Source organism: Petromyzon marinus, chromosome 14, assembly GCF_048934315.1.
Source record: "Petromyzon marinus isolate PM22_M1 ecotype Great Lakes invasive population chromosome 14, UKy_Petmar_22M1.pri1.0, whole genome shotgun sequence".
Lineage (NCBI taxonomy): Eukaryota > Metazoa > Chordata > Hyperoartia > Petromyzontiformes > Petromyzontidae > Petromyzon > Petromyzon marinus.
This window is the reverse complement of record NC_133680.1, coordinates 13,362,270-13,382,035: the sequence shown is the minus strand read 5'-3', so window position 1 is coordinate 13,382,035 and position 19,766 is coordinate 13,362,270. Positions and strand designations below refer to the sequence as shown.

The following is a 19,766-nucleotide window of genomic DNA, read 5'->3' as shown; positions in this document are numbered from 1 at the left end:
TTGCCGGCTTTCATAGGTGCTGCTCGATAACAGCACTTGCCCCAACAGTCTGTTACAGGCTACACGGGGGATCTTTGTGTGCGTTGGTGTGCGTGCGTGTGCGCGTGTGTGTGCGTGTGCGCGTGTGTGTGCATGCGTGTGCGCGTGTATGTGTGTGCGCATGTGTGTGTGTGTGCGCGTTAGTGTAGCGGTTAGCGCGCTGCGCTATGAACCTGGCGACCCGGGTTCGATTCCCGCTCACGGCCAACACCAGTGACGATTATCTGAACCGGTCTCGGGCCTCCCCTAGGTCGACTCAGCCTCAAATGAGTACCTGGTGTGGTGTGTAAACATTGCCACTAGGGAGACAAAGGCGGTCGGGCGTGGTGCTGGCCACCCACCCCCTCGTGTACCGTTCCGGCCTTCATAGGTGCTCGCTAACAGCACTTGCCCCTACAGTCTGTTAAGGCTATATGGGGGATCTTTGTCTTTATCTTTGTGTGTGCGCGTGTGTGTGCGTCTCCATGTGGAGGAGGCACCCACCCGGGATGCCCTGCCGGTGAGACGGCGGCGACGCGTCCCCCGTGACGGCTGGGGGCTGGCTCTGCGCTCCGCCGCGCGCGTAGCTGGCTTCATCTGCGAACAAAGCAGCCGGAGCCGTGAGCACAGCGTCAACAACTGGTGGTTGTAGTAGCCAAGGGGGAGGCTGGGCGAAATAAAATCACGCGATGCGTGGGTTCTGCAACGCTTTCCCGTCGTGCGTTTGCAATCGGAAGTATTTAATCGTACTCTTCCGTATGATTGATATACATGCAGAGCAACAACTACAATTTCAGTTGAACACGTAGTCGGCTTTCGCGACCAATATTATCCATAAAACAGGTTTTTGGGTTAGATCGCGTAAATATTAGTGTTGTTAAACCCACCACCGCCCGACACAGTCAATTAGTAAGGTTTGTCACAAACAAAACATGCCAATTAGTTAGTAGTTCATAACACCGGTGTGTTGGAGAATAAAGCCACAACATTTACAATTCGAGTATGACGTTTCGCCAGAAATTGCAATGAACATCATCAGGCGACAGCCAGAGTTGTGGAGAAATCCTCCTCCTCTTTCGGTCTACAATTTCACATTGAGGTGGTCAAGCCAGATAACCACGTCAGGAGCCAGCAGAGCGAATCATCACTGTGATGTTTCCTTCGTATTTGTGGATCGGGGCATTGCGTCGTTATACATTGTACGGTCTGTTCTGGGATAACCGCAATCGCACACCACTGGAGAGTTTTCAATTTTCCATTTGTGCATCAGGTATCTGCATCTGCCATGGTTGGTACAGTGGATGCGGTTTAGGGTGGACCGTGAGCTTCGTGGAAGATCAAAACCGGGGATATTCTGCGTTGGGTCTTCAACAACCGGTGTTTGTGTATTTCATTGTCAATGATAATGGCGACGCCCGTGGCGGTCGTGTGGGAAGTGGAACGTCTACAGACCGTGACGGCCCATGGTGACTTCAGAAGAGGCTCTGCCAGGGAGGGCACAGGGGGCTTTCATCAAAGTGGCCGGTTTCCTCCGGTGGCGAGTTCCTCCTTTAAACTGAAGCTATTGCGCCATCTCCATTCCAGCGACATCTTGCCGTTTGATCGTATGATATCGCACTTGCAACCCAAGCATGGAATATGGAGGACACTGAGGCAATCCTCGAAAAATATCTGAAGATTCTGGAAGATTACTTCAAGAATTGGCGCCTTAAGCCACACCCATTGAAGAGCGTCATCTCCGCCTTCCACCTGAACAACAGACAAGCTTCGAAAACGCTGAACGTTAACTTCTGCAGGGCGGTGCCAAGGCATAGGGAACACCCTCGGTATCTCGGAGTTACCCTGGATTGGATACTTAACTACCATCACCACCTCCCAACAAGCTAAAGGTAAAACGAAAGCACGAGTGAATATTATTCAGAAACTTTCAGGAACAACCTGGGGAAGCGATGCCAGTGTGTTGAAGATGTAGTGTTGTAAAGACGAGTAAACTTCTTAGGAGGCACACTGCGTATTGTAACTGTTCCTTACACAATCCTTAACACACAGAGGGATATTCGGTCCCCTCACCCGATACCCTAGGGAGGTACAGCCTCCTAGTTTGGCAGGACTTGCACGTCTACCGCTAACCTCCTAGCTTGGCGGAACTTGCACGTCTACCGCTAACCTCCTTGATACCTAAGGAGGTACAGCCTCCGGACTTGGCGGGACTTACACGTCTACCGCTATCCTAGCCTAGAGTCCTCCGGCTTGGACCTAGGGGAGGCTATCTGACCCACCGCTGGCCCGGTGGGTCCTGACCACTGGGTATGCCGAGCCTTAGCCCTCAAAAGGGCTGGAAGGCTGGTCCAGGGTCCTGGCTAGTCTTCAGCCCGGTCTTCGGTCCTCGTGTAGGGCAGAACTCTCCGAGCTCTGTTGGGTCACCCTTCTTATACTCGTTCGTGGCCAGGTATAACCAATCACACATTCCCACGTGGAACTGGCTGATTGGTTCTCCCTAAACTGTGGCTACGATCCATTTCACCTCGTCTGACCCCAACCGTTATGTACAGAGGGGTAACGCTGCACTGCCCCCTTGATACCTGGTGGCAATGCAGGTCACCGAACAGTGCGTGGTTAACACCTCTACAAAGATATCGACGCACGCCCTTGTTCACTCCACTGCAGAGTACTGTGCAAGCCCTCACACGAACCTTGTCGATGCCGAAATTAACAACGCGCTTCGTATCATCAGCGGTTCCCTAAAATCTACTCTGCTCCCGTGACTTCCGGTGCTGGCGAATATCGCTCCGACCAACATCCGACGTGATGATGCGACGACACGGGAGTACAACAAGATAATGAAAAACATCACTCTGCCTCTCCATCAATATCTAAAGGAACCCCCAAGCCCAAGGCTAAAATCCAGGAAACCGTTCTGGATACGCGCCTCCGCTCTAGCAGACGAAAATAAAGACACCGCCACTCGGTGGCTCTGAATCGTGGGCGGCTATGGACGTGTCAAACAAAAACATAACTAACGATCCGACGGTGGAAGTACCGGGATTCTCTCTTCCACGATGACTATGGACCACACTGAACCGTGCTCGAACACAACACGGCAGATGCGCGTACACGTTCCATGAATGGAAGATCAAAGAAACGCCCAACTGCGACTGTGAAGTCCAAACCATCAAGCACATCACCGATGAGTGCTCCATCCATGCACATCCTAGCGGTATCGCTGATATCCACACTGTGTCAACCACATCATTGGACTGTATAAATAACCTTTGCCTTAATTTTAGATGATCATTAAGAAAAAATTAAACTGTTGCTTTTCACAATGCCATACGAAAGAAGAATTGCGTCATCTTGACGAACGTTATCGTGACCCCCTAAGTTACAGACATGGATAGCTGGGGGTGCTGATGCATTGATACTTTCAATCTTAGGCGGGCGCATTAATAACTTCAAATGCATCACCGTAAATGCAAATGGGGCATTTTTTTCCAGTATCAAAATTATGAAAAAATAAGAATAGGCTTTTCTATTTCTGGCAAGAAAACAGCTAGGTATTAAGATATTCACACACCAAATACATACCTATTTCAAGGCATCAAGTCTGCATTAAGCACACATACTTGCGGCAAATCATGCAAACAAACATGCTCTGATAATGTATGCATCGTCTTTGAAACTGATTGGCCTACACCAGAGGCAGCCTTCTTTGTGGCCTTGTCTCACTACCAGTGTCAGACTAGATTAACGCCAAAAGGCGAACAGTACTAAGGCAATGCAAGTATCAAAGTATTAATAGCTAGGGTTGAGCAATTATATCTGTAGTGGAGTAACGCGCGTGGGGTTTTGCAAACAGTGTGCAGGCAACGTGTGAGCCGCAGACAGTGAGGTCACATCAGGGCGAACAGGTGCTGTGAGTGAAAGCAACACGAGAGAGACGACCAATTAAGATGCATAGCCGTGATTGGTAGGCTGCAAATGCAGGCGCGGAGGAGGCGCCTTGGAGTCTGCAGATTGAGACGATAGTAGCGGACACCGCGTGCGGGCGGCTACGGGATGACGCCAGCTTAATTAGGGCGTTTAATGATGAGGAGGATAAATATGGCAACGTGTGAGGCAGGAGTTGAGTTGGTCGGAGTGAAGAGAAGAGTGAGAAGTCCCGGGCCCCGCTCTCCACACCTCGTCCTCTCCAGCGGTGATGGCTGATCCCCAGGCAAGGGCGAGGTTGGAGAGGCGAGGGTAGACAGGCTAGCAGTAGAGAAGCTAGCGGAATCCTAAGTGTGAGTGCGCGAAGGCTAGCAGTAGAGAAGCTAGCAGAGTATATAACGAGAGGCTAGCAGTAGAGAGGCTAGCAGTGGAGAAGCTAGCAGAGTATATAGTGAGAGGCTAGCAGTGGAGAAGCTAGCAGAGTATATAGTGAGAGGCTAGCAGTGGAGAAGCTACTGGAGTGTATAGTAATAGGGTAGTAGTGGAGAGGCTAGGAGAGTGAGTGAGAGCAGGCTAGCAGTGGAGAGACTAGGAGAGAGAGTGGAGTGAGGCGAGCAACGCAAGCGGGAGAGTTGCGACGGAGTTGCATGCCATTGAACGCGAGGAGTTCTATTCAAATAAAAGTGACACAGGAGAACAATAAGTTGTCTGCGTGAAATAACGCCACTACACATCTAAGGGACCTATGTGGACAATAATAATACTGTAAAATACATTTTTCGGGCCAACCAGCCATTTGGTGCTGTTGCTGCATTGGCAGTTGGTTCCCAAGCACAAACAACGAAAATAAACTCAACGACGTTTTGCGAAATGGCCATTGAAGAAGGCCCAATGCCCGAAACATTGTAAATTATATATTTTTGCTCTTTAAGGCATTGTCAGTGACGAATGTGTCGTCCTTAATTTAGAAAAGGTTTTTTTTTCGCATCTATCAATGACCGGCATCTTGTAATTTACAAATGAATATTAACTACCCTGAATACCTGTATTTTATAGATCACAAAATGGCATTCAAGTGGGAACTGATGTCGTTTTCTAAGCTTTCACAATAGCCCTTTAAAACAAAAAAGTGTGTACAAAAATGCTCAAAAGCGGCAAGAGGAAACCAGTTCACTGAGATTACAACATAGTAATCAGAAGAATAGTCTGGCAAAGATCCCCCGTATAACTAGTAGCAGCCTGTTGGGGCAAGTGCTGTTAGCGAGCACCTACAAAGGTCGGAAAGGGCACACAAGGGGGTGGGTGGCCAGCACCACGCCTGGCCATCTTTGTCTCCCCAGTGGCGATGTTTACACATTGCTCCAGGTACTCATTTGAGGCTGGCTCGACCTCGAGGAAGCCCAGGACCAGTTCAAAAATCGTCACCGTTGTTGGCCGTGAGCAGGAAACGAACTTGGGTCTCCCCGGGGTTCGTAGCGCAGCGTAGCGCTAACCACTACGCTACCGCTCCCCATAGAGCAAAAACGAGAAGATACTTAAAAAAATACATTGATCGCAGGGAGACAACGACAAACGCGTAAATGGTTAGAGTGTGACATCGTTTCTGATGGCCGACATTTATAATGACAAAACAATGTACGTAGAGGACGCGCGATTGGAGAACCACAAAACAGACATCTGCAAAAGTTTGGCTTCAAGATGACAGTGAGCATAAGGAAAAGTCATGCGCTGCCAGCAAGTTTGCAAAACAAAAGAAAAGACTGTCATCCTTTGCAAAAGACAAATGGAACGTACAGCGATATTTCAAATTGTGAAATGATGGTACAAGTGAGTGCACGATACAGAGAGCTTTTTGGAAGAAAGCAATATAATTTGATAAACGTGCCAAAGTGCACGAGGAAAACATTTCAATCGGTGCAATTTATTTTTTTTCCCCAAAGGAAAACATCCAGATAGAAAAAAAACCACCCGGGTGAAGACAGAAAATGAAGATGCATAAGCATTTTGAACAATTGGAAGCAAGTGGGATTATTTTTTTTCAAATGTATTGACGAATACCTTAGACAAAGCTAAATGGAGGGCTGTAAACGCCAACCATCTTCCAGAAAGGGACACGGCTCGCACAAAGAGAGAGATAGCGAGCGTATTACTACTTGCCGTGACGAGCATCAGCGTGGACATTGACACAAAGAAAACTGAAACAATAGCTGAAAATTACGTTAAAAAAACGCACGGACAGATGGGTGATTGGAATTACAGTGAGAAACACATGAATCCGGGAACAACTGTAAAGGAGAGATGTCACGTTGATTTTTTTTCTAAATTAAAAACTCATTTCTTTAGAACTAATTTTTGTGTTGTTTGTTGTCTCTCCACGCACCTCCGATTAGCACGGTCGGCTAGGTACGTATGTACGGTGCGAGAGAAGTTCAAGAGACAGTACGTACATGATATTGCTGTACGATATATAGTTCAACGTATGTTGGCTTTTGAGTGGGCCTGGGGCAGCACACATCGCCACAAGGGACGATGGCCAACGGATTCTATTTTTCATTGGGTGCAATTGTGAACAGCCGTATCAGACATGAGTACATCTAATCGGCATAATCATTTAGGTTCACTGCGGCCCAAAGTCCCCTACAAGGCGTGCGGTGAAGTGAGGAGATGTCCCGTGTGGAGCTCGGGGCATTTGAAGGCCTGATGAGCAGAATCGGTGATCTCCATATGGGGACAGCAGGCGGTGAAGTGGAGCTTGTGTCCAGGCAGCAATGTTCAACAGCAATGTTCTGGCAACCGGGGGGCAAGGGCTTGGCTTGTGAGGACGAGACTGGTGTCAGAATGGCAGCCAAATGAGGTGACGCGGCGCACAGAAAAACTCAACGGACAAATGAGTAGGATGGCACCGGCCCGGTGGATTGCAGCATCGCGAGAACAAATGGGCAGGGAATTTACGCGCTTGTGCGATTTGTACTTCTATACATTGCCAACGTCTGTTGATATTTTTTCGCGACTTGTTCACCTCTTCCCTACCTAGCACTCATTTCGCCTTTTGTACGGCAAGTCGTTGTTTAACGCGGTGGGTGCGTTCCTGAACAGTGCCGCGTGAAGCGAAAAATGCGTTTCGCGAAAACAATTTCCCTATAAATAATGTCACGATAAAGTTTGGCGAGATACGATGTACTACGCACATGGTGATATGGCGATGGCGGGACAAATAACTGGGCGTACGCCGCCGCGTTACTATATCACTCCGCGTATTTTATCACTCAGCCGCGCAAAATAAACGCGTTATAACGGTGCACGTTCCGCGTTATAACGGTGCACGTTGAGTTATGACGGTGCACGTTCTGTGTTATAACGGTGCACGTTCTGTGTTATAACGGTGCACGTTGTGTTATAGCGGTGCACGTTGTGTAATAACGGTGCACGTTCCGCGTTATAGCGGTGCACGTTTCAGTGTTGTAACGGTGAACGTTCTACGTTATAACGGTGCACGTTGTGTTATAACGGTGCACATTCTGTGTTATAGCGGTGCACGTTCCACGTTATAACGGTGCACGTTCTGTGTTATAGCGGTGCACATTCTGTGTTATAACGGTGCGCGTTCTGTATTATAACGGTGCACGTTCTGAGTTATAACGGTGCACGTTCTGTGTTATAACGGTGCACGTTCTGTGTTATAGCGGTGCACGTTCTGTTATAACGGTGCACGTTCTGTGTTGTAACGGTGAACGTTCTACGTTATAACGGTGCACGTTCTGTGTTATAACGGTGCATGTTCTGTGTTATGACGGTGCACGTTCTGTGTTATAACGGTGCACGTTCTGTGTTATGACGGTGCACGTTCCGTGTTATAACGGTGCACGTTCTGTGTTATAACGGTGCACGTTCTGTGTTATAGCGATGCACGTTCTGTGTTATGACGGTGCACGTTCTGTGTTATAATGGTGCACGTTCCGTCTTATAACGGTGCACGTTGTGTTATAACGGTGCACGTTCTGTGTTATAACGGTGCACGTTCTGTGTTATAACGGTGCACGTTCTGTGTTATAACGGTGCACGTTCTGTGTTATAACGGTGCACGTTGTGTTATAGCGGTGCACATTCTGTGTTATAACGGTGCACGTTCTGTGTTATAACGGTGCACGTTCTGTGTTATGACGGTGCACGTTCTGTGTTATAACGGTGCACGTTGTTATAACGGTGCACGTTGTGTTATAACGGTGCACGTTCTGTGTTATAACGGTGCACGTTCTGTGTTATAACGGTGCACGTTCTGTGTTATGACGGTGCACGTTCTGTGTTATAGCGGTGCACGTTCTGAGTTATAACGGTTTCACGTTCTGTGTTATAACGGTTTCACGTTTTGTGTTATGACGGTGCACGTTCTGTGTTATAACGGTGCACGTTCTGTGTTATGACGGTGCACGTTCTGTGTTATAACGGTGCACGTTCTGTGTTATAACGGTGCACGTTGTTATAACGGTGCACGTTGTGTTATAACGGTGCACGTTCTGTGTTATAACGGTGCACGTTCTGTGTTATAACGGTGCACGTTCTGTGTTATGACGGTGCACGTTCTGTGTTATAGCGGTGCACGTTCTGAGTTATAACGGTTTCACGTTCTGTGTTATAACGGTTTCACGTTTTGTGTTATGACGGTGCACGTTCTGTGTTATAACGGTGCACGTTCTGTGTTATGACGGTGCACGTTCTGTGTTATAACGGTGCACGTTGTGTTATGACGGTGCACGTTCTGAGTTATAACGGTGCACGTTCTGTGTTATAACGGTGAACGTTCTGTGTTATAACGGTGAACGTTCTGTGTTATGACGGTGTACGTTCTGTGTTATAACGGTGCACGTTCCGTCTTATAGCGGTGCACGTTGAGTTATGACGGTGCACGTTCTGTGTTATAACGGTGCACGTTCTGTTATAACGGTGCACGTTCTGTGTTGTAACGGTGAACGTTCTACGTTATAACGGTGCACGTTCTGTGTTATAACGGTGCATGTTCTGTGTTATGACGGTGCACGTTCTGTGTTATAACGGTGCACGTTCTGTGTTATGACGGTGCACGTTCTGTGTTATAACGGTGCACGTTCTGTGTTATAGCGATGCACGTTCTGTGTTATGACGGTGCACGTTCTGTGTTATAACGGTGCACGTTCCGCGTTATAATGGTGCACGTTCCGTCTTATAACGGTGCACGTTGTGTTATAACGGTGCACGTTCTGTGTTATAACGGTGCACGTTCTGTGTTATAACGGTGCACGTTCTGTGTTATAACGGTGCACGTTGTGTTATAGCGGTGCACATTCTGTGTTATAACGGTGCACGTTCTGTGTTATAACGGTGCACGTTGTGTTATGACGGTGCACGTTCTGTGTTATAACGGTGCACGTTGTTATAACGGTGCACGTTGTGTTATAACGGTGCACGTTCTGTGTTATAACGGTGCACGTTCTGTGTTATAACGGTGCACGTTCTGTGTTATGACGGTGCACGTTCTGTGTTATAGCGGTGCACGTTCTGAGTTATAACGGTTTCACGTTCTGTGTTATAACGGTTTCACGTTTTGTGTTATGACGGTGCACGTTCTGTGTTATAACGGTGCACGTTCTGTGTTATGACGGTGCACGTTCTGTGTTATAACGGTGCACGTTCTGTGTTATAACGGTGCACGTTGTTATAACGGTGCACGTTGTGTTATAACGGTGCACGTTCTGTGTTATAACGGTGCACGTTCTGTGTTATAACGGTGCACGTTCTGTGTTATGACGGTGCACGTTCTGTGTTATAGCGGTGCACGTTCTGAGTTATAACGGTTTCACGTTCTGTGTTATAACGGTTTCACGTTTTGTGTTATGACGGTGCACGTTCTGTGTTATAACGGTGCACGTTCTGTGTTATGACGGTGCACGTTCTGTGTTATAATGGTGCACGTTGTGTTATGACGGTGCACGTTCTGAGTTATAACGGTGCACGTTCTGTGTTATAACGGTGAACGTTCTGTGTTATAACGGTGAACGTTCTGTGTTATGACGGTGTACGTTCTGTGTTATAACGGTGCACGTTCTGTGTTATAACGGTGCACGTTGTGTTATAACGGTGCACGTTGTGTTATGACGGTGCACGTTCTGAGTTATAACGGTGCACGTTCTGTGTTATAACGGTGAACGTTCTGTGTTATAACGGTGAACGTTCTGTGTTATGACGGTGTACGTTCTGTGTTATAACGGTGCACGTTCTGTGTTATAACGGTGCACGTTCTGTGTTATAACGGTGCACGTTGTTATAACGGTGCACGTTCTGTTATAACGGTGCACGTTCTGTTATAACGGTGCACGTTCTGTTATAACGGTGCACGTTCTGTGTTATAACGGTGCACGTTATTATAACGGTTTCACGTTCTGTGTTATAACGGTGCACGTTATAACGGTTTCACGTTCCGTGTTGTAACGGTGCACGTTGTGTTATAACGGTGCACGTTCTGAGTTATAACGGTTTCACATTGTGTTGTAACGGTGCACGTTCTGTGTTATAATGGGTATGTACCGTGTTGTGTAAAAAGTGTTCCCTAATGGAACAACGTGATCGCGAAAACGTGTTCTTTGAACACGCATGAAGTGAGGATTTGCCGTATTGTTTGTTGATGTAACTCGCCAACCCGCCCCAACTGGACATCTGTAAAAAAGAACTTCATAACTCATCCGATTCCTCCAGGATAAATAAAGATTCTAATTCTGACCAACGATGAGGGATGGTGGTGATGACAATGGCAAATGATGATGATATAAAGTATTGCATGCATGTCTGGTGATACCAAGTTGGTATTGCTCTCACTGTGATGAGGTCACAAAATATTAAATGACTGCCATTTTTCAGGTGAAAAAGAAACCCATGCTGAAATTAATCAATAGGAACGTATCTATTATTAATCGTGGTCAATACATCCCTGTTCATTATTAAGACTTCAGGTTTTAGATTAAAAAGAAAAGAAGCTCAAGCGCTTTCATAATAACATCTGGAAAACCGAATGACATTTTGAGTGAAATACAAATGTATTTGCACATTGCGTTTGCCTGTGTATACCTTGACAGCAAGGCGCAGGCCTGCAATAGCTCACTCACGTCTCTGCAAGGCTAAAGGGTCTCCACTGAGGGAGTTCTGAAAATCTCCACGAGACGGCATTTGGCCTACTCCTCCACGCTGGCCACATATCTTGGAAGACGTGGGAGTACCCACCCCACCACACGCGACCTGCCGAGCGACTGCGGTGTATCATCCGCGTGTAAGGGATCTGCGAGCGACCCACACGCACCATGCAGACGCGACGTCTCCACTCTCACGACAACACGCGCCAAACCACAGGCGCGGGAATGCGCGGGACGGGGGTCAGGGGTTAAAGGGAAGTGACGTCGCCCGGACCGTGCGTGCTAGAAGCGGATGTGTATTGGGAGCGGAGATTGTTTCAGTTCGGTTTTCAGTTTCTTCAGTCTTGAGGGGATAAAAGGGGCTGTGGGACTGTGTGTTCGACGTTGGTCTAGGAACGCGTGTTGCTGTGCGTTGGTGAATTAAAGAAGTGCTTAAACCATTCTCCGACTCCTCCTCGCACGTATCCTACTGGGTGGACAGAGGAACGGGGATTGAAGGAACTTGCCCCCCACCGTTTCAACTGCAGTGCCGGGAGATCCAACCGGTGACCCATGGATTGCAAGACCAGTGCGCTCAACCCAGCTTTCCTAGGCAAGACGAGATACGACACAACAGCCAAGGAACTGCTGTCCCTGTCTTGGGGGGGGGTGGGGGCGCTGTTCAAACCGAGCACATGGGCGAGAAGCCGTGCATGTGTGACGAGTGCGGCAAGACGTTTTTCTCGCGCTCGGCCTACAAGTATATATTTTCTTTTCCGCTTGTGTGTTAATCTGTTTACCCCGGATATTTTAGAGATGGCAATTCTCCTGCTGTGTATCCTACTGCTGTCCCTCCCGGCCATATCTAGTGCCACACTCAACTCTACAAACAGCTACCCTCGTTACTTTGCGTCCATACTTATTGCTCGATTTGCCACTACACGTGCTAATGAAACAGCTCATAGACACTTCTACACTCCATCATTGTATCCTTTTAAACCCTATCTTTGCCCCATTACTTCACCAGCACTCCTTCCTAACTGCATTCTGCTCTTAAAAATAACACCATCTGCGAGCTACTGCTATTCGTCCAAGGTTCGCCGCTCTTCATCCTTTCACAGAAAATACTATTAATTCTACTTTTCTTATTTCTGGGTGGTATAGAGCTTCATCCTGGCCCAAATGAAAAGAACTCGTATAATTCTGTAGATTTTTCTGGCAGGAAAGGTGTTGGTGTTCTACATGTCAACATCAGAGGGCTCGTGATTAAATTAAGTCAACTAAAACTAGAAGTGGCAAATCTTGACCCGGACATTTTTTGCCTAACAGAAACATTTCTCACTCCTGCCGTCAATGACTTGCAGATTGCGATTGACAACTACAACCGTTTTCGGCTTGACCGAGGATCTAAAGGAGGTGGAATTGCCATCTATGTTCGTAATACTATTGCATGTTCACTAGCTCATTCCTTGTTTAAAAAATGTTGCTTTGAAGGTCTGGCTCTCAGAATAACTCTCCCAAATAATCAACAGATATTGGTAGTGTGCTGCTATCGACCGCCTAGTGGGAAGGATGTTGAAGCTGCATCTGCACTGAGAGAGCTTTTTGGGAGCCTCCCTAAAGGTGAAATAATTTTAGTGGGTGATCTAAATTGGAATTGGCTAAACCCGCCGGGCGTGACCACAAATTTTGCAGATGAATTTAATCTGTTTCAATTAATAATTGTCCCCACAAGACCCAACCTAAAAAATCCGGGACAGTCATCTGTGCTTGACATCCTATTGACAAATGCCCCTCACAATTTCACACTGGCTGGTGTTATGGGTAATAACCTTAGTGATCACTCCTTCATTTTTGGGGTGAGATCATCAGCCAGACCCAAAGCCGCCCTAAATTGGTTGAGAAGCACTCTTATGAGACACTTCAGCACTCAGGCATTTACTAATGTGCTTCACTCGGATATTGACAAGGTCTGTGATATCCCCAACCTGACTACGGCTTGGGAGACCTTCAGGTACACATTTCTCCAAATTCTTAACAAACATGCTCCGTTGGTTAGATTTAAAACTAAAGGCAACCGCCCACCATGGTTTGATCCTTTGATTACAAAGCTCATGAAAACTAGGGGCAAGGCTTGGGCATGTGCTCAGAAGAGTAATTTGGTCATTGACTGCCTAGAATACAGGATTTTAAGGAATAGATGCGTTAAAAAAATATGGCATGCAGAAAATGCCTACTTTTCCTCCACTCTCCTGGAATCACATGGAAATGCCAGGATTTTCTGGAAAACAAAATGTATCGAAAAGGCATCCAAAACAGACAATCTGCCCGTTGAGCTTAACCAAAATGGGGAATATTTTTCAGATCCCAAAAAAATAGTTGACAATTTTAACCTTAAATTTTGATTTAAAGCTTTCGTGACTGCAGTAATTCATATTCTTAGTTTTTTCGGTAAAGTCACGTTGAAGAGAAACAACAAAATAACAAAATATATATAAAACAATAAAAAATTCTCACGACGTTTCGACCATAACTCAAACGGTCATCATCAGGTGTGTCGGTTTGCATAAATTTATTTTGAAAACGGCATATTTATTTATTTATTTATATGAAAATAACGTTTGCGTCACGCGCAACGATTGGCTGTTTGCCAGGACTAGTCCATCTATTTTTTGAAAAGAGGAGGGGGGAGACGAAATTTGTTTTTATGTATGCTGTCTGAAAGCCACTGTAAGCGTGAACAATCAATCAAGAACTGAAATGATTTATCAAATCTTTCCAATGATTGCTAAGATAGAATCCATCTTCTCGGTTGAAATTGTCTCTGTGTTTGTATATGTGGATAGCCTCATGAACGAATCTCTCATGGAAGCCAGATGGCTTACAAAGAACCTCCGTCTTGGAAAAGTCAATGACATGTGAGCCTACTGAATTAGAACAATGATCTGCTACGGCCGAGGTGTTGGTCCTACCGTGTTTAAGGTCTGCTTTATGTTCACGAATGCGGTCCGAGATATGGCGTTTGGTTTCTCCAATGTAACTACTACCACAGAGGCAACTTAATTTGTAGACACCAGGGTATTGTATGTCCGGAATCACATCTTTTACAGACGGAACCAGATCACGGATTTTATGTAATGTGTTGAAACGGACCTGGATCTTGTGTTTATTCAAGATTTTGGAGATCTTTTTTGTGATCCCAGCAATGTAGGGTAAAGTGATGGTTTTGAAAGGCTCCTCAAGAGGGTTCTTCTTCATGGTTTGAGTGATAGCTTTGCGGATTATATAGTCGGAGTAACCATTAGCCCTAAGAGCTTGGTGTACGTGCTTGAGTTCACTGCTTATGTGTTCCTGGTCGGATATGCATTGGGCTCTATGATACAGAGTCTTGATGAGAGAATTCTTCTGTGATGGATGGTGGTGGGAATCCGGTTTCAGATAAGCATCCGTATGGGTAGCTTTCCTGTAGACAGAGTGGCTCATTGAACCATCAGGTCTCTTTTTAATTAGGACATCCAAAAAAGGTATCTTGCCATCTATTTCGACTTCCATGGTAAATCTGATGGCTGGGTGTATGGAATTGATGTGGTCGAAGAATTTGTCTAGAGCAGGCCGGCCATGTGGCCAGATGACAAAAGTGTCATCCACGTACCTCTTCCATAAGGTTGGGCGCAGAGTGGCAGTCTGGATGGCGTCAGTCTCAAATTTCTCCATGAAAATGTTAGCTATAACTGGAGAAAGGGGGGAGCCCATTGGGGTGCCCTCAGTTTGTTTGTAAAAAGTTCCATTCCAAGTGAAGTATGTATTGATTAAACAGTGTCTCACCAGGGGGGGTACCTCAGTGTTTAGTCCTTGATAAACCAAGTCTTCAATGATTGCAATGGTGTCAGGTACAGGAACCTTGGTGAATAAGGAAACTACATCAAAACTGACAAGCAGGTCGTCTGGGGACAGGGAAATACCCTTGATTGTTGATACCAGGTGAGTAGAATTTTGTACCGTAGAGGTGGTCTTTCCAGTGAAAGGACGCAGGATTTCAGACAAAAAACGAGCTAGTTTGTAGGTGGGGGAGCTGATAGTAGAGACTATGGGACGAAGAGGTGTATCAACTTTATGTATTTTTGGTAAGCCGTATAATCTTAGTGGCCTGGCAGCAGAAGGTTTCAACGAAAACTGTTTAGATTGATCAATTAATGCGGTTGAATCAGAAATTATTTTGTTGGTTTGTGTGACGAGGCTGTTGGTGGGATCTCTTTTTATTTTTGTATAACTACCATCGTCGAGTAATTCTTTAATTTTGTTGTTGTATTCTATTTTATCCATGATAACAGTAGCATTGCCTTTGTCAGCTGAGAGAACTACAATATCATTCCTCTTTTTTAATTTATATAATTCAAAACGCTCATCTTTGCTGAGGTTGCTAGCTGGCATCTTAGCGTTTTTGAGGGTTGCAGCGATTTCAGATCTTGCTACGTCTGCAGCGATGTGACCCAGGCCCCTGAGAGCAACGTCTACTTGGGCAATTATATCATTAACTGGTATGTGTTTAGGTGTGACTGCAAAGTTTAGACCTTTAGCTAAAACGGATTTCAGACCATCGGAAATAAAACTGTTACTGCGATTAATTACGACTTTATTAACGTCTAACTTTTTGGTGTGTGGGTCCGGTCTTTTATTTAAGAGGAGGTTAAATTTGGAAATCAGGTTTTCCTTACATTTGGTCGACATAGTAGCAGCTGAAGAGGCAGTCATATTATCTACATGTTCCCAATCCGATGTGGACATTATTGCCGTCAATGATAAGTGTGATTTGTAGAGTGTCTTGTCTAACTGATCTAGTTCTGTGCGTATAAGTCTGATTTTTTCTGAGATAAGAGCTAAGCTAGTTTTGAAAAGAATTCGTTTCGCATTTGAAGAAGTTACAGTAGCAGAGGTGAGTGTAAATGCGATTGGTATTACCTCTGGGGTATTACCTCTGGGGTAATACCAATCACACCATCAATATGTAAACTCCCCCTCCCCCCTCGCCGGTCTGCACATGTTCACCCCCTCTACACCGTTCACCATGCTAAGTCCGCCAATTGAATGCTAATTTTTATGCTAATTCCTTTGTCAAGGCACCTTAATTCCTCTCACACAAGCTTAAAGGTCGTGGTCTGAGCTTGGCTGTGTTCACTCCAGCGCTGTCCTCGAGACAGTCTCGTCCCTTCACCTGATGAAGGCCACTTGTGTTGTGGCCGAAACGTGAATTTTTTATTATTTTTATTTTTTGTTGTTTTATACTTTTACGTGCTCTAGAGGAGTTGTACACCCCTAGCTGCCACTGCTATTCATTGGCGTAAAATAAAATAAAATGTTTCGCTCCGGATGACGCTGCAAAGTATTATCTGTATTTTGATTTAGCGTGCTGATCTTGAAGGTGCATTGAAAAATTTGATACTCCGGCTGATGCTTCTGTTGTTGTGGAGTAACTCATGCAGCCAGCTATGGCTCTAGGATTTGGTGTTACATGTTATTTATGTAGTTTATAGTAAAAATTCGGTCACAGTCCCTATCATCACTGTTACGTTGCAATTATGGCTTTATTTTTTGGTGATTTCGAAAAGTTTTTTGGTTTGGACATGTTTGTTTTGTTGTAGTACGGAGTTAGACTGACGGCCTTAATCTAAGTTTTATTGTAGTTGTTGTTGTTTGACTTGCATCCCACTGGGATTTTTTGCACCCAGCGTTGGTGTACGGTGCTTTTTTCAGGAATATTTTGCTGTGTTTTTTCATGGATTTTTTGTGTGCACAGTCACACAGTCACTTTAAGATGTTTTTCTTGTTCGTGTTTTTTTTTGTTGTGGTTGCACCCGTATCAAGAGCCAAATGGCTCACAGGGCTATACCAAAATAAATAAACTGAAACTGAAACAACTGCAGTATTGTATAACAATAAGTGTATTTATACATGTTACGCCATTTTCACAATCCACTGCTGGATGAGTGCCTCCCGTACCGTGCGGCTTGTGGGGGTTGTCTGACCACACTTACTCTCGCTCGTCAGTGCGGGTTGGGTAAAATAAACTAGTTACACTCATATTATTTGGGCCTTTCGGTAAAGCCACGTAGATAGAAAAAATAATAAAAATAATAACAATATTCTTGGTTCTTTCGGTAAAGTCACGTAGAAGGGAAACAATAAAATAATAAAAATATAAAACAATAAAATTCTCACGACGTTTCGACTGCAACATCAGGTGTGAAAACCACAGCAAGAAAATTTGAAAAAAGTGACAGCTTTTTTTTTTACGTTAGCACCACGGAGAGCGATTTGGCAGTTATTCAGATGGACGAGTCCATCTATGTTCGGAAAAGAGGAGGGGGGAGACGAAAATAATGGATGCGGTCTGAAAGCCACCGTAAGCATGAACAATCAATTAAGACCCAAAATGGTTTATCAAATCCTTCCAATGATTCTTTGCAAGCCATCTGGCTACCATGAGAGATTCGTTCATGAGGCTATCCACATATACAAACACAGAGACAATTTCAACCGAGAAGATGGATTCTGGCTTAGCAATCATTGGAAGGATTTGATACACCATTTCGGGTCTTAATTGATTGTTCACGCTTACGGTGGCATTCAGACCGCATCAATTATTTTCGTCTCCCCCCTCCTCTTTTCCGAACATAGATGAACTCGTCCATCTGAATAACTGCCAAATCGCTCTCCGTGGTGATAACGTTAAAAAAACCACCACTTTTTTCAAAATTTCTTGCTGTGGTTTTCACACCTGATGATGATTGCTTGTGTTGCATTTGAAACGTCGTGAGAATTTTATTGTTTTATATTTTTATTATTTTATTGTTTCCCTTCTACGTGTATTTACCGAAAGAACCAAGAATATGCTTATTTTACCAGGTAAGGTCCCCTGAACTATACAGCTCTCTTTCAGAAAAGACCTGGCCACAAGTGAACGTTATAACGGTACCAAGGGGTACCATAGTACCCTGGCTCTCACGTAATGTCCGTGATGCAGTCATTTTTAGTCTGTTGATGGTCGGCGATGCGGCAATCGACTCATCTCGACGAGCTGTACTCACGATGCACCACTACGGTGCGTACGAGCGTTCAGGGTTTGAGCGCAATCGTCCTCGCTGCGTGTCGACATCGCGGAGTAGCGACGATGTCGGATTGATTGGTTACCCCAGTCGCGGAGTTAAGTACACCCCTGGAAAAAAATAGTGTCCCAGAAATAAAATATTTAATTTCCTCAGCCGATTTTGTATTATTTGGTACCCCGGGGTACCGCCATGAGGATCAAATGATATCTCAACAAAGTGGCTTATCCCGTGGAAATTTATAGCAGCCAAATACTCTCAACGCATGATTCTAAATGCGGAAGACCCAGAGAAAAATCTACACAACCAAGGGGAGAACACATACAAACTCCAAATTAACAACGGACGTCAGTGTCGGAATCGAACCAACGACCTCTTGCACATCAGGCGAGGGAATTAACATCTCGACACCGTGGCAAGTAAAGGCACAGAGCACAGACTTGGGAGCGCAGAGGTGATGTACAACAATTAGTTTTGCTGCACTAGCCCTCTGCTGCTCACCACGTGGCGCCCGCAGCTGCCTACGGGAGTCTGTGCTGTGCGTGGCGGTCGCCCAGCTTCAGCCCTGCTTGGCTTTTCCACATCTACTGGAACCCAGTGCATTCTGGATGATGTGGTCACAGGCGATAGCGTAGCAGCAGTTCAACTCTGTATCGCCTGCACTGTGGGTGGCTGCGTGGATTCATAATAAAGGCTTTTGGGTTAGATCGCGTAAGTATGAATGTGTCGTAACCCTCCATCGCCCTACACAGCCAATTAGTAATGGATTTGTCACGTAAACAAAACGCCAATTAGTTACTACTTCAGCCCCCGGTGTGTTGGAGAGTAAATGGCAAATCGCCCGATGATGCTGGATGTAATTACGAGTGAAATGTCATACTCAAATTGTAAATGTTGTGGATTTACTTTTCTTATAAGAAAAGAGCAGCCCCCCAACCCCCCCCCCCCCCAATTGATCAGCCAATAGCTGATCCCCAAGGCTACTCAACCAGACCTGCCATAGCCACAGGTGTCTCTCGAATGAAACTTCATAAACCGGAATGGCTTTTCCCATTAATTTAACACAAAAAAATTGAGGGATGTGTTTCGGACAGTTATTCCAACTCTACTCCTAACCTTAAAAAACACACACACACCTAATAATTTTTCACAACACGAAAATAATTATGAAGCATGTAAATATGAAAACGATTTAATACTCATTCACTTAGAAACAAAACAATTCGCCTTTCCGGGGAAATGACCAAAATATCTGCTGCATGATGGAATTGCCGGAGAGGCGTTACTACTTCTATATTTGAAGCTTCCGTGACTGCAAGGATTCATACTCTTTGTTTTTTTCGGTAAAGTCACTTAGGTAAAAAAATTAAAAAAAAATGAAAACAACTCAATTAAATCACGACGTTTTGGGCGTAACACAAGCGTCCTTCTTCAGGTGGGGACAACAGAGATGGCTGTGACGAGGGATTAAATAATCGCGGGGCATGGAGAGAGGGGGGGGCCATGGTGAGTGTGGGGGCGGAGTGTGGGCTGGGAGGTGAAGTTGGGAAGCCAAGGATGCGCTGGGAGGCAACGACTGGAG

The 19,766-nt window shown here is 45.6% G+C and overlaps 1 protein-coding gene across 3 annotated transcripts in view; it reads right to left on the bottom strand.

Moving 5' to 3' along the window:
* LOC116942303 (glutamate receptor-interacting protein 1-like) overlaps window positions 1-19,766 on the bottom strand; it is a 374,480-nt gene that overhangs the window by 256,448 nt on the left and 98,266 nt on the right. For all 3 annotated transcript variants that reach the window (XM_032954032.2, XM_032954031.2, XM_032954033.2), the window contains one exon: window positions 523-615. In XM_032954032.2, the coding sequence (XP_032809923.2) occupies window positions 523-615 (93 nt within the window). The remainder of the gene's footprint in view (window positions 1-522; window positions 616-19,766) is intronic.